General features: G+C 43.6%; 1 protein-coding gene across 3 annotated transcripts in view; it reads left to right on the plus strand.

Annotated features, from left to right (window-relative positions):
- Positions 1–39: 39 nt before the first annotated feature.
- The window catches only part of rpn2 (ribophorin II), a 49,903-nt gene continuing 34,186 nt past the window's right edge, over positions 40–15,756 (plus strand). For 2 of the 3 annotated variants that reach the window (XM_037678681.1, XM_037678680.1), the window contains exons 1-9: positions 40–112; positions 380–570; positions 4,381–4,476; positions 6,486–6,661; positions 6,743–6,818; positions 6,904–7,038; positions 9,243–9,419; positions 9,496–9,614; positions 9,768–9,873. In XM_037678681.1, the coding sequence (XP_037534609.1) occupies positions 100–112; positions 380–570; positions 4,381–4,476; positions 6,486–6,661; positions 6,743–6,818; positions 6,904–7,038; positions 9,243–9,419; positions 9,496–9,614; positions 9,768–9,873 (1,089 nt within the window). In that variant the 5' untranslated portion in view covers positions 40–99. The remainder of the gene's footprint in view (positions 113–379; positions 571–4,380; positions 4,477–6,485; positions 6,662–6,742; positions 6,819–6,903; positions 7,039–9,242; positions 9,420–9,495; positions 9,615–9,767; positions 9,874–15,756) is intronic. The other variant, XM_037678682.1, reaches the window with a different exon arrangement.

The raw sequence follows: 15,756 nt of genomic DNA on the forward strand, positions 1-15,756 counted from the left end.
ATGCTTTTGTTTTGAAAGGCAAGCTGCTCACCCGGAAGTTCTTCTTCGACACAGGAAACAATAGTTGGTTTTGGTGACGCTGCATTAGAAGTGCAAGACATGAACCGGTCTAGTAAGTGTACATGGTTACAAAAAAAAACAAACTAATAGGTTTTTGTCTTTTATTTTATCTTTATATTTTAAATATTGTTGTGAAACTGTTGCTGAGTTGGTCGGAACATCGCTTTTTTGTTTGCAACCTGCTGCTTCCTTCTGACGTTAGCTTCGATGTTTCTTAGCTAGCTAGTCGAGCTTAATATTGAATGAACAGGAGTTTTATAAAGATGTCCTATTAATCTCAGTGCTCGGGGGTAATTGTTTGGACTCCTTATGTCCGCAGGGCTGCCCGGGTTGTTCCTCCTCAGTCTGGCTCTGGCTGGAACTCAGTCGCTGACTCCGTCGTACCACCTGTCCCTGTCGGATGTGGGCCGACTTCACAACCTCCTGAGCCGGCCCTTCACCGACCTACAGTCTGCCTACTACAGTGTTGTTGGCCTCACCAAACTAGGAGCTGTTGTTCCCGACCACCAAGTAAAGATTTAGCGTTTTCTGGATTCATGTCGGGAGTATTATACATGAGCATTTTAATTTAAATAAAACAAAACAGAAAAGCAGCAAAGATCACATATAAGGCCATATACTCTAAAATACACAGATAAGGTAAGATGGAGCTTTATTGATCCCGCAGGAAATTGTTGTGCCAGAATTTCAGTACAAAGGAACATGCACAAGGAATCACACAAGATATTAAAAAATAACAGAATATAAAAAAATAACAGAGAAAATAAAAATACCAACAATTAAGGTCTAAACAGGTCAGATGCTGACAGAAACATTAAAGTGTTAAATGTAGTGCAGGATTCATTTTGTTGTCCTATGTGCAGAAAGGGGAAGAATTTGAAAAGTTTGATAGCCACAGGGAGGAAGGACTTACTGTGTTGTTCTGTGGAGCACCTCGGTGGTCTCAGGGTGCATTCACACCAGCCCTGTTTAGTCCGCTTTAATCAAACTCTAGCTTGTTTTCCTAGAAAGTCCATTTCGTTTGGGGAGGTGTGAACGCGCCATCAAACTCTGTCACGGAACAAAAAGGCGAACTCTGGCCCAGGCTAAAACCTAGGTCTTGGTCCGGTAGAAGAGAACTCCAGCGCAGTTCCAGTACAGTGTGAATGTTAACAGACCGGCCCCGCTCCACAAGCAAGAAGTGGAGTACAGCGCAGGACAAACAAACACGCATTTCTCTTACCTTATATGGAGCCGTCAGCTGTCTTGTGTGGAAAAACAATATTCTCCATAATCTTCTGCCTCATCTTCTGCTCATGCTTAGTCCATTTTTGAAAAATGACAAAATACAACTCCTAAAACTGCTAAAACTTGATGCCACTTTGTTTTTGTTTTTATTTCCAGAAGAAGTGTCTTCAGAGGTTTTTGTGTCGTTTCTTTCAGTAGTTCTTGGTGCAGCGCCCCCACAGGCGAGTGGGGGAATAGGTTGGTTCAACAGGTTGGCTTGTCTGCACAGTGCAGTGTGAATGAAAACGCACCAGCTCAAATGTAAACAAAATGTCATGAATATTGGTCCCGAACCGAGTCTACCGGACTATCAGGTGTGAAAACGACCTCAGTCTAAGACTAAAGGTGCTGCGGTAAGAGTCCAGGGTCTCATGCAGGGGGTGTGACGTGTTTTCAGGATCTAGAGCAGTTTCCTCAGCATCCTCTGCTCAGACACCTCTGTCAGAGACTGCAGGTCCAGAGACATAAAGACAAAGACATTATTTATTATCATTATCGTGCAAGAATAAATAAGAGCAGTTTTTTTATACACTTAAAATCATCTAACTGGATGTCAAAATACAAAAAAAGCAAAGAACTCGTATGAATGAAGATGATATTGTTTGCGGTTTACTCCAAATCACTTAAAAAAACATACACGTCACATTTCAAGCATATTATAATAATCTTGCATGTTGCTGTATCTCAAATCCAAATGGACTTCACCACCAACAAAACTAAGCTTATTTACTTCGGTACATGAATCAAACATAAGTATATGGTCATTATGGCTAAACAGTTCAATTTTAGTTTCTTCAAACCACAGGGCACATCTCCAGAAATTAAGGTCTTTGTCTCTGTGCATTTTTTAAAAACTGTATTTTGGCTTTTCTTGTTGTTTCAGAATGTCTTTTTCCTGTCTGAATAGTCCTTCCTCCCTGTGGCTATCAAACTTTTTAACTCTTCCCTTTCTACACATAGGACAATAACCGAAAGTCCCAGGTTCCATCCCCGGTCACTGCACACCTTGTGGTGTCTCTGGGCAGCACAGCTCATCCCCAAAATGTGCACCCCCCCCCCCCCCCCACCTGTTAGTATTTTTTTTTTTTCTATTCTGTTATTTTTATGTTCAGTTATTTTTTAACATCTTGTGTGAATCCTTGTGTTTGTTCCTTTGTAATGAATCTCTGGCACAACAATTTCCTGCAGGATCAGTAAAGTTCTATGTTATAACCTTTCAGCAGGACTTGTTTTACCTCAGATAATGACACTCTTACCAGCTTCAGCAGCGTGTTCAGTCTTTAGTTTTTGTCTTCAGGTTGATGTGCACATTTTCCACCAAAACACTTATCAGGAACACAGAACCCGTCTCCTTCCTGAGCGGTATGATGGCAGGACATTTCCAAGGTGTTTATTCTTGTAATTGTTTTATTAATTTTAGTGTATGTAAACTTGGGACGTTGAGAAGGAATAAAAAAAAAAAAAAAACTTAATTATTTGGACATTTAACAAATAGAAATAATTGTGGGAATCCAAACTGGCCTAAAACAGTAAAGTTTTAGTCCAAATTATTTGTCAGACCATTAGAATACAAAGTTGTCTTTTTATACAGTGTATGTAAAGAAGTGTAAGTCAACTTTACTTTTTCCATCACGTGGAACATGAGGTGGAATAAAATGATGTACACAAGGTCCTAGTTCCACCTAAAAATAACAAAATATAAAGTATAAAAAGAAACTATATACAAGGATCTAAGATATAACAATGTTCAGTCAGGTCATCTGGACGGTTTCTTTTGTTGCTGAGATGTTTTGTCCTTCATCAAAAAGACTTCTTCAATCTGAGGAACCACCAAACAAACTGATTCCCACAACCAGCATACTGAATAGTGGGAAACAAACAGTTTGCTGTATCCTGATGCATGCTCAATAATCCAGGTAGAAAAATCCAAAAAAGTTCAATCTGGTCCTCTGGACATTCAAAAAAAACAAAAACAAAACAAAGCAAAAAAAATTCTAGAAACGTTTCGTCTCTCATCCAGGAGACTTCCTCAGTCTGAGGTGCTGTTTTCAGCTCAGTCTCTTAAATAGCACAGTTTGCTGGTGCTTAGGTGGCCTCAGGAGCCCACCCTCTCCCCCGTCAACTCCTCTGATACAGTCATGCCAAAGTGGTTCAAAGTGGTTTGGTGACTTCTCACATTGAAGAAGTCCTTTGGATGAAGGACGAAACATCAGCAACAAAAGAAACCGTCCAGATGACCTGACTGAACATTGTTGGATTTTTACCTGGATTATTGAGCATGAACTTTGGGGATCTAAGATATTTACTAAATGAACTGTAAACAGTACGCTAATAGATCTAAGATGTACACTAAACACTAATAATGTAAAACAATATGGTGTAACAGCAGCTCGAATTTCATCTGGTTTCAACTAATTAACACCTGCTGCCACAAATGTGTGTTCTTCTCTTTCTCTTATCAAAATCTTCATGAACAACGGGTATGAATTTAGTAAAACACCAGTAAAATAATAGCTGATGATGTCTACAGCTCATTAGCTTGTAGAGTCAGTCTGATTCAGAATGGCCACCTCAGCTAGTCAACCTTAGCAACACTAAACTAGGTATAACTCCGTGGATTTTCCAGATAATGCACAAGAATTTAACGGGACCTTAACAGAAGATTATCCTTAACATACACTGATCACTAACCAATCTTTCTTTAAGTTTGGCATCAAGTCGTCCACATCTTGCTAAGCAAAATATCTCATAAACCAAAGATGACTGCCACATCTTAGTGACCTTAGAAAACACAAGAAAAGCTTAGACACAGTTGGTTTCTTGAGATAAAATTTGGCATGGTACCAGCGAAAAGTCATCCCAGACACATTGCTTGAGCACGGACAGACTTCACATCATGTTTAATGTGGTGAATGAGATCCATGTGAAGAACCACTTCTTTGTTTACCTGTTTACTTACATTTCTGTAAACTTTGAACTTTGTAGCTGATTCTGTTCAGTTCAATATAAGTGTACAACATGTTGAATTGTTTTCATAAAAAATGTGTGTTTTAGGAAGTGTGTCAGTTCCTGAAATCTCAGCTCAACCCCAGTAATATTGAGTCCCTCTTCTTCTCTGCTGAAACCAGTAAAGCCATTTCAGGATGTGAGGTATGAAAACAAGATTTTCCTTCCTACTTTATTTATTTCTACATGCTGTGGAAAATAAGTGAAGGATGCTCGTTTAAAAGTCTCTCACCACTCCAGCAAAATGCAGTATTTTTTTATTTTTCTTAAACATGTCCTAAAATATGTATGACATCACCATGAACATATTTTAGGACGTGCCTGCAAAGAAAACGGTACAGAAAGATTTAGAAACATCAAAAGATTCACTGTAGATGAAGAAGCAAACGTGTAGATGAAGAAACAAACGTGTAGATGAAGAAACAAACATGTAGATGAAGAAACAAACGTAAATGGACTGCATTTGTATAGCGCCTTTCTATCTTATTCAGATACTCCAAGCGCTTTTGTAGATGAAGATTTGAGATGTAGATGAAGAAACAAACATGCAGATGAAGAAACAAACATGCAGATGAAGAAACAAACATTTAGATGAAGATATCCAGCTCTGGAAAAAATTAAGAGATCACTACTGATTTTTTTTAAATCAGCATCTCTACTTTCATTCAACCTTTATTTAGACAGGTTAATCCCATTGAGCCTCGGGGACTCTTACAAGAGAGCCCTGATTTAACAAAGAATGACGACAACAATGGACAACAACGACAACAATATACAATCATAAAAGAGGCGTACAGATTTTCTTTATTTTTTGTTGTTGTTTGTTTTACAAGTTAAAATAATATGGCAAAAAAAGTAGCAAAAACGGCTAGATTATAAGGTGAATGTAGAAAACTAAAAACAGGAACATGTCTGCATTGGTTCTTGCCAGGAATTTAACTGATGTTTAAAGCCACTTAGAGAGGTCAAGGTCGAGAGCTTCAGATCTTTTTGCAAGATATTCCAGGAAATAGGAGCGGAGTAGGAGAAGGCCCTTTCCCCTAGTTCAGTCCTCACTGAGGGGACACTGCAGGTAATAATGTCCTGAGAGCGCACACTAGTACGTGAATGACAGCCGCTTCATTCCAGAGTCGGCTGAATGCCAACATTTCATTAATGCCACACTCATTAATGTTGTATTAATGTATTAATAATTAATATTATTAATTAATGAGGTTCTAATTCGATGATCACCTACAGCAAGTCTTAGAGAACAAGAACAAGTCTAGGAACCATCGCTGTGATTGTCATGAACTTCTACAGCAGAGTGACAAGAACTAGTAAACAATAACTACTCATCATCTGTATGTGTGAGACAGTCTGTCAGTCAGTTTGTAAGTTAGTCAGTCAGTTAATCAGTTAGTTAGTCAGTTTGCTTTATGTTGCTTCAAAGTACAACAACAAAGTCCATGCTCAATAATCCAGATATACAATCCAACGTTTTTCAGAAAAGTGTTGGATTGGATTATTGAGCATGGACTTTGTTGTTTTCAACCAGTTTGACAAGACTGTCAACAAGGAAGAGGGCCGGCAATGGAGGAGGGTGCGTACCAAAGAGACCATCTTATCACAAGCAGAACTGGTTTGTTCCACTTTGGAGTAAGCTGTTGGGGGAAGAATCAGTTTTGTTGTGTGTTTCCTTGACTGATGAAGCCTTCCGGACCGAAGGCGAAATGTTTCAGCACAAAAAAAAAAAAAAAACTGTCCAGATGACCTGACTGAAAAAGGTTGGCTTCAAAATATAGTTTCCTGAAATGATTGGACTGGCAGGTGCGGCAGCCACAGATTAATCTTAGGTGGTGAAGGCCACCATTGGCTGCTCGCTGGCTCCTCCATTGCACCTGGCGGTTAGTCAGTTTGCTCCCTCCGCTCGTTAGGATCTGTTACTCTGTGCCACCTCAAACAAAGTAAGATAACTACCTCTCTTATTCAGTGTACTACACCAGGTTTGCTCGTTCAGTTCCAGTCCAAAAAAACACTACTCAAAAAGTACCAACATTCAGTACTCAGCTCCTTCAGGGATGGGGACAGCAGCTTGTTTTTATGTTAGAGGAATATGATAATGCAGACTGTAATGAGCCAAAGTCTTCATGGGAGTTTTGTGTGTTCGTCAGATCCCTGTGTCCAATGAAACCCGGGACATCCTTCTGGCAGCAGTCAGTGAGGATTCATCCATGGCCCTGATCCATCAGGCTGTGGGGGCTCTTAGCTCTCTGGGGCTCCCTCTTGCTTCTCAGGAAGTCGTCAGTGCCCTTACAGCTCGCATCAACAAGGAGGAGAACGTCATGGCGTAAGTGTGAAGCATTCTGTGCAGCTGGTCCTGTAGTTTGACGAGTGCAGTTTGAAACAAGTGTGTTCTGGTTTTGGACAGGACCATCTTGGCTCTGCAGACTGCATCTCGTCTATCCCAGCAGGCAGAACTGGGTAGGATTCTAGAGGAAATTGAGGTGAGCTAAACAACATCCACCAGGTGGTGCTGTGTCACTGAGCTTGATTTGCAGATCAAGTTAGAAATCACATTTCCCTCTTCAGGATCTTACGGCTCGCTTGGATGATCTTGGTGGCATTTATCTGCAGTTTGAAGAAGGACTCGAGGCAACCGCTCTGTTTGTGACGGCTGCTTATGCCTTATCGGATCATGTGGATATAGAGCCCCCACTAAAGGAGGTAAGGAGTGCAGGCATTTCTGTGTCTGAAAGCTATAGAATATATATTCTCTGTGGGTGGGGCTTATCATTTTTAATGTACCTTTATGCAGACATGAGCAACTCTGAAATCATTTAAAACATTTAGCACATTAAATATAAACTATTGTTAAATGTTCATGTCATGAGAAAGACAGAAGTGCAGCATTCACATTTTCTAGTGATCACACAACAGAGACGTGACCAAGAACTCCCAAGTTTCACCTTCTGCACTGACAGCCAGTGTTGAAGCATGTTGGTCTCTACCAAGTTAAAATGATAATCACAAAATATGCACAGTATAAAAGATGTGTACTTTTGCCTCCTGGAAGAAGAGAAAACCTTCCTGTTGTTGCTGCCCTTTCTAAGCATCTGGGTTGAAACTACAGGTGACTAGTTGGTGAACTGCATGTGTGAGGGGGTCCCCAGAATGATTGAAACTTTTTTATTCTCACTAATTATATTAAAAAAAAATACTGGTTCAGATATGAACATCTTTATTTTTAAATTGTACTAAAATAAGTTAAGTCATAAAGTTGGGGCAGCTGCAGGTACAAAATAGGCTGAGGCATGTACAAGGTGGGCAACAAATAATGTGCACAGTCTAGACGACAATCTTTCAAGCTGTGAACATGGAAATTGGCCGGGGGCGTTCAAAAACTGGCCACGCATAACGTGTCTGCACGGCTCTGTCACTTTGTCACACTCACTCAGCGAGACAACTGATTTGTGTCAACAATATGTAGTCGTAAACTTAAAGGTAAATGGACAGAACTTACCGTTTTTTCTGACATATAAGTCACAGTTTTTTGCATAGATTTGTCAGTCCTGCAACTTATACACCTTTTTTTCATATTCATAACAATTTTTGACTGACGCTTTAAATTTCTAAGAACTGCAACATGTGTCATGTCGTCACTTTTTCAAAGCTGCATGTTTCAGTTTTTATCTTTGTGAAGATCCCGCACTTTGGAGGACTTGGGTTGAACAGTTTTCGCTGCGTCGGTCATTTGTAAAATGTATTTAATTTCCTTTGAAAACACCGCCTCTGCTCTGCTTCCGCCTCCCCTTCACTCTGTTCAACTCTTGCTGCAGAGTTGGGTTTTTTTTTTTCAAACTTTATTCAGTATTGACAATGAACTGCAGGTGAACATAACGGCTCCGCAGCACCGTGAAAGACGCATAATCGCGCGACACAACGAATCGATAATGAAATTCGTTGCAAACGCTTTTAATCATCGATTTTTATCGGTTTTATCAATTTGTTGTTGCAGCCCTAGACTGATGCGACTTGTACTCCAGAAAATACGGTATATAACTCCTTTCTATCTAATGAAGACACTTAAAGCTCTTTACAACACAATCTGTGCCTCATTTACCTCCAACACACACATTCAAACAGCACTCTACTACAAAGAATAATCAGAGCTTTATCACATTCATACACTGATGGGACACATCAGAGACAATGAGGGGTTCAGTGTCTTGCCCAGGGACACTTCAACATGTGACTGCTGGTGGAATTGAACCCCCAACTCTCTCTGGAGGACAACCACTCTAACCATTAAGCCACAGCTGCCCCATCTAGTTTCAGTGAGATATTATGTTGCACTCGGCTGGAGCCACCATGGCAGAACATAATCATCCTGTGTTGAACGCTCTAAACCAAAGACACAGACAGCAGGTAAAATAGATACATAGAAGAGGTGGGGAGCAGTGGAGCAGAGGTTAGAGAAAGTGAGCCTATGATCAGAAGGTCGTTGGTTCAAATCACCCTGACAATAACCCCGAAATGTGGATGGGAAAAATGAAGCACCCACACCAGCAAGGCCCTTACCCCCCCCCCCCCCCCCCCCCCCCCCCCCCCCCCCCCCCCCCCCCCCAATATCTCTTCTTCCCTCATGGGCTGGGGTAGCTCGGTGGTCATGGTTGTGTCAGGAAGGACATCCAGCGTAGATAAAAGAACTGATGAAGAGTAAATAACATGGATGTGTGGACATTATTGCTGCTACGCTCATGTCTCTGTGCTAAGATTTGACTTCTGCTGCTTTTTTGTTTCTTTCAGTTCATAATTTGTATTTTTTTTTCTTGTTGATTCATTGATGATCATTGATGAATTGAGGCGCTCTGAATCCTAATGGAATAACTTGTGAGGTGCCTGAAGAAGCTCACATCTTGTCCCCACAGGACCAGGTCATCCAGCTGGTCAATTCCGTCTTCAGCAAGAAGTCCTGGGACTCTCTGGCTGAGGCCTTCAGTGTAGCAGGTGCTGCTGCTGCTCTGTCCAGCAACCGCTTCCACATACCAGTCATGGTGAGCGCTCTGGGCCCAGCCACAGTGTCCCACAGCCAGCCCACTCTGCAGGTACGCTCTACATGCTGCTGCTCTCCATATGGTTTGTAATGTCGTCACTAACACTGCCTGCATGTGCGCTTCACAGCTCCTCATTACAGATGTCATGTCTCAGCCTCTGACCTCGGCCAACGTGCACGTGGAGTCTGCTTACGCTGTGGCTTCGAAGAGTGCCGTCCTCAGCCAAACACCTTTCACCCTTAATGAGTACGTATAATTCCAGAAGGATGCATGAATCCCAGTTTAAGAAGAAAGTAGAGGCATATTCAGGGTTCAAATCTTTCCCAGTGTGAGATGAATGTTACTGAAGAAGATGCTCATGCACATTGTTGTTGTTCTCACTGTGTTCCCTGCTTTCAGTGGTGTCTTTGAACTGAACTTCATGTCCGACCAGCCAGCCAGTGGATACTACCAGTTCACGGTAGCTGTGACTGGGGACAGTCGACTGGTGGCCAATCATGTTGAGGCAAGTTTCCACCATGTTCATATTTGTGATGGTCACCCAGTCAGTTTGACTTTACTGAACAGATCGTGCTGCAGGTTCTGCTCTGCTGATAAAAACACATCTGGTGACCAAAACTAAATGAGCTGGAGGTTTCTGAGGACGTGATTCTGTTAAATAAAATGAATAAAACGAAGCCTTACATTTAGGTTGATGGAGCTTGACAAAACTAAGAAAAAACCCTGCAAATTGGAAATGTCTACTTTTAAATTACTTACAAACAAAAGCAGCTGTGACTTTTCTGAGAGAAACGAAAGTTACGTATGCAACTACGGTTCTATGAATCCCGGATGACCGCCAGAGGGCGGTGCTGAAAGCACTGAATGTTCCCTTCGCGCATGCGCTGTTCGAGTAATAATACCAACGGAGTCACAGGTGTGACACGGATGACCAATCAGAGGCTATATAGCCCAACGTCATCCGCAGCTCTGCTCTTACAGAATTTTCTCACGGAATGCAATGATTCATAGTGACAGAGAAGCTCTGGCGGTCATCTGGGATTCATTGAACCGTAATTACATACGTAACTTTCGTTCTATTTCATCCCTCCTGACCACCAGAGGGCGGTACTGAAAGCACTGAATGACAAACGCTGTAAATGGACTGTACTTATATAGCGCCTTTCTATCTTATTGAGATACTCAAAGCGCTTTACACTACAATCTGTGCCTCATTTACCCATTCATACAGCACTCTACTAGATCGCTACAAAGCTAATTGAACAAATCATTCTAAAGAGACTAATCAGTGCTTTAGATCACATTCATACACCGATGGCACACACATCGGAGGCAACAAGGGTTTCAGTGTCTTGCCCAGGGACACTTGGGCATGTGACTGCTGTGGGGTTTGAACCCCCAACTCTTGCAAGGAATCCTAAGCACACACCTCACTGAGGAGGCCCAGAGGACCCTTGTAGAAGAACCTGGCCCAGGGGATGAGGGGTGGCCACGTTAACTCTGTAAAATCTGGTGAATGTGCTTGGGGAAGCCCATGATGCACCAGCACATATTGCTTCCAGTGGAAACCCTCTCAGGGCAGCCCAGGAAGCGGAGACGCTCCTGGTAGCGTGCCTTCACGCCGACCGGCAGGTGGCCGTGCCCTGCAGTATAGGCGTGACAGATGACATTCACGATCCAGTGGGAGAGGCACTGTTTGGAAAGAGGACAGCCTAATCTAGGGCCTCCATAACACACAAACAGCTGGTCTGAATGCCGTATCACGGCAGTAGCAGCAACGTATGCCTCGAGTGCCCTCATCAGGCACAGTAATCCAGACCCCTCACCAGGCATAGGCTGAAAACGTGCCAGCATCAACGGTTGGTTACAGTGAGAGTGAGATGACACCTTTAGTACAAATGCAGTGTTTGGCCACAAGGTAACACAAGAGCCCCACCTGAGACATGAGGGGCTGACTGAGAGAGCATGTAGCTCGCTGACCCTCTTTGCTGAGGCAATAGCCAACAAAAAAGCCATCATACAAGAAAGCCACTTGAGGTCTGCCTGCGTCAGAGGCTCGAAAGGAGGGTGGCACAGAGCTTGGAGAACCAAGGGCAGGTCCCAACCTGGTGCTCATGGAGCTGTTGGCAGGTGCGATCTATGGGCACCACGCAGAAAAAGAGAGACTAGATTATGGCTCCCTACCGTACAGCCATCAATGCCAGCGTGATTAGATGATATTGCTGCTACATAAACTTTAAGCGTCGAAGGAGAGCGACCCTTACCAAGGAGAGACTGGAGAAAGTCCAGAATGGTGGGTACTGTACAGGAGACTGGATCCTCGTTGTGATCAGAACACAATTGGGAAAACAAGACGCCACCTGTTTTCGTACTGCTGACGAGTAGAAGGTGCTCTGGCGCCAAGGATGGTGCATCTGACGGGGTTCGAAACTCCAGTCAGCTGCTGTCCTAGCCTTGCAGTGGCCACAGCCGAAGACATTAAGGATTGGTGTGCCATATCAGTCCCCCCAACTGAGACAGCAAGTCCCTCCTGGTCGGAAGACACCATGGGACGCCCTGACATAGACTTCGTAGCAGTGGGAACCATGGTTGCGCTGGCCAATATGGAGCCACCAGCAGCATCCTGTGGTCCTCCTCGAGGACTCTCTGAAGGGTTGGCCAAATTAGAGAAAGGGGTGGAAAGGCATACCATACCATACCAATTTATTTATAGAGCACTTAAAACAGCAACAAGGCCAACCAAAGTGCTGTACAAAAGAAAACAAACATGCACAGCGGACAGGAAAACATAAAATAGAAATACAGATACAAATAGCAGCAGAAGCTAACTAAAATGGCCAACAGAGTAGAGAACAGACCAGACCAAAACAAATCACAACGTGTTGAAGGCAAGAGAATAGAAGTGGGTCTTCAAGCGAGACTTAAAGACTGAGAGTGTGGGAGCCTGCTGGACACTCGGTGGCAACTCATTCCACAGTCGTGGACCTGCAACAGAGAAAGCCCTGTCACCTCTGAGCTTACCATGGGTTTCTGGGACTGAGAGAAGCATCTGGTCTGCTGACCTCGGAGAGCGCGGTGGGACATATGGCTGCAGAAGATCAGTGAGATAGGATGGGGCGGAACTGTTCAGTGATTTAAAAACATACATGAGAATTTTGAATATAGGCAATTTTGAATATAGCCTATGCCTATAAGCATAGGCTCCTGGCATATAGGAGGACCCTTGGCCAAGGATGAGCCAATGCGTTCTGGCCCAGCGCACCCGAGGCCCCCCCGTAAGAGAGTACCATAGGGGACACCGAGTCGACTCTTGTGTCGCAAACAGGTCTATCTCTGCCTGACCAAAACGGTCCCAGATCATCAGCACTATGCCGCTGTGGAGGGACCACTCTCCCGGAGCGGACCCTTGGCGGGAAAGAAAATCTGCGACCTGATTGTGTCGCCCTGGTAAGTACGCTGCACATAGGGTGGACAGGCGAGGAGAGGCCCATTCCATAAGCTCTCAGAGGACACTCTCAGAAGTTGTGCTGACCTGGTGCCCCCCTGATGGTTGATGTGGTAGACATCACTTCCAGGTGAGGCAGGAAGTGCCTGAGTGCTAAGTGCACTGCACGCAGCTCCAGCACATTTATATGCCTGGAGCGGTCCTTTTGACCCCAGCAGCCCTGAACCACTCTGCATTGCCACACAGCACCCCATCCCATAGAGCTGGCATCCATCATGACCACTTCCCTGCGACACACTCCCACTCCCATGGGGACACCCCTGAACAAATAATCTTCGTCCCTCCATGGAGTCAGGACATGAAGACATGACCACGTCACTGCGAGCTTGCGATGCCTGTGCAGCCTGGCATCTAGGCGAAAGCTGTTGATCTACCTCTGCAAGGGGCGAAGTGACAGCAGGCCTAAGGGCACCACCCGAGTGACTGACGGCAGTTTGCCGAGTAGTTGCAGGAAGGCAACATAGGGGAGGTGCCTGCCCAGCTTGAACCGACTGACTAGCTGGAGTATGCCGGCCACCCTTTGAGCGGATGGGTGAGCTCTTATGGAAGATGAATCCAGAACCACCCCAAGAAAGGTGATTGTCTGGGAAGGGGTCAGGCAGCTCTTCTCCAAGTTGACATTGAGGCCCAACTGAGACACATGAGTGAGCAGGCGGTTTGTGTCGTGAAAGGAACAGGCCTGAGACGGGGCGCAGAGAAGCCAATCGTCTAAGTACGGCAGAACCTTCACTCCACAGGCCTGCAGAGGAGAGAGGGCTGCCTTCACGCACCGAGTGAACACCCTCGGGGAGAGAGAGAGCCCGAATGGTAGTAAAAAAAAAAAGAATGCAACTATTGCACGGGAGGCGAGGTTGTTAAAAAAACAAAAAAGTATAATATCGACATGGACAAGAAATTGACACGTTTGGATAAAAGTACAAGAAGAATCACAACCTAAAATTAAAGCTGCAAGCAGCGTTGAAGGCCCTCGAAGCGAAGCGCCGCTGCGGCCTTACGGCGACCGCGAGAACTCCAGCGACTCTTCCCGGTCGCCATCGAGAATGCTCACGCTACCGTTCTCCAGAGTGCGCATGCGCCGAACCTTTGACATAAGCTGCGACCGCATATATAACTATTGTAATAATGTAGGGGGCGCACTTGAGTCAAATATTAAACAAGAACACCAAAGTGTCCATAAGTCCTCAGTAATCAAGCACCAAAAATCTGGTGCAGATCCGACGATATATCACTGAGACATAACAGTTTGTTTTATCTAGGGGGCACACTTGAGTCAAATATAAACAACATTACCACTGTGTCCATAAGTCCTCAATAGTCAAGCACCAAAAATCTGGTGCAGATCGGACGATATATCACTGAGATTTAACAGTTTGAATAATGTAGGGGGTGCACTTGAGTCAAATTTTAAGCAACAACACCACTATGTCCATAAGTCCTCACTAGTCAAGCACGAAAAATCTGATGCAGATCGGACAATATTTCACTGAGATATAACAGTTTGAATAATCTAGGGGGCGCACTTGAGTCAAATTTTAAACCACAATTAAAGCTGCAAGCAGCGTTGAAGGCCCTCGCAGCGAAGCGCCGCTGCGACCTTACGGCGACCGCGAGAACTCCAGCGACTCTTCCCGGTCGCCATCGAGAATGCTCAAGCTACCGTTCTCCGGAGTGCGCATGCGCCGAACCTTTGACATAAGCTGCGACCGCATATATAACTATTGTAATAATGTAGGGGGCGCACTTGAGTCAAATATTAAACAAGAAGACCAAAGTGTCCATAAGTCCTCAGTAATCAAGCACCAAAAATCTGGTGCAGATCCGACGATATATCACTGAGACATAACAGTTTGTTTTATCTAGGGGGCACACTTGAGTCAAATATAAACAACAATACCACTGTGTCCATAAGTCCTCAATAGTCAAGCACCAAAAATCTGGTGCAGATCGGACGATATATCACTGAGATTTAACAGTTTGAATAATGTAGGGGTGCACTTGAGTCAAATTTTAAACAACAACACCACTATGTCCATAAGTCCTCACTAGTCAAGCACGAAAAATCTGATGCAGATCGGACATTTCACTGAGATATAACAGTTTGAATAATCTAGGGGGCGCACTTGAGTCAAATTTTAAACAACAATAACAATGTGTGTAGACATGGTCACACATTATGCCACAAAAATCTGGTGTAGATCGGATGATATATCATTGAGATATAACTGTTACAATATTGTAGGGGGCGCTCTAGAGTCAAAAGTTAAAAAACGATACTTATGTGTCCATAACTGCTTACTAATGATGCACCCAAAATCTGGTGCAGATCGGATGACATATCACTGAGATATAACAGTTTGAATGATGTAGGGGGCGCACTCGAGTCAAATTTTAAACAACAACAACAATGTGTGTAGACATGGTCACACATTATGCCACAAAAATCTGGTGCAGATTGGATGATATATCATTGAGATATAACTGTTGGTATATTGTAGGGGGCGCTGTAGAGTCAAAATAAAAAAAAAACATACTACTGTGTCCACCAGGCCTAAATAATAATACACCATAAATTTGGTGCAGATTGGCTGATATATCACTGAGACAAAACAGTTTGAATAATGTAAGGGGCGCCCTTGAGTCAAATATTAAACAACACAACTAAAATGTCCATCAGTTCTCAGTAATGACGCACCAAAAATCTTGTTCAGATCCTATGTTGTATCACTGAGATATAACTGTAAGCAGAATGTAGGTGGCGCTGTGGAGGCTCTTGGCCACTTATCATGGAAACCTGTTCAAAGGTGGATAATGATCAATCATAGTGATTTTGGTTCATCTGGGCTCAAATCTGTGCAATTTAGAGCCAAACGTATTGTAACGGCG

Source organism: Nematolebias whitei, chromosome 7 (assembly GCF_014905685.2).
Source record: "Nematolebias whitei isolate Nwh7 chromosome 7, NemWhi1, whole genome shotgun sequence".
NCBI classification, from domain to species: domain Eukaryota; kingdom Metazoa; phylum Chordata; class Actinopteri; order Cyprinodontiformes; family Rivulidae; genus Nematolebias; species Nematolebias whitei.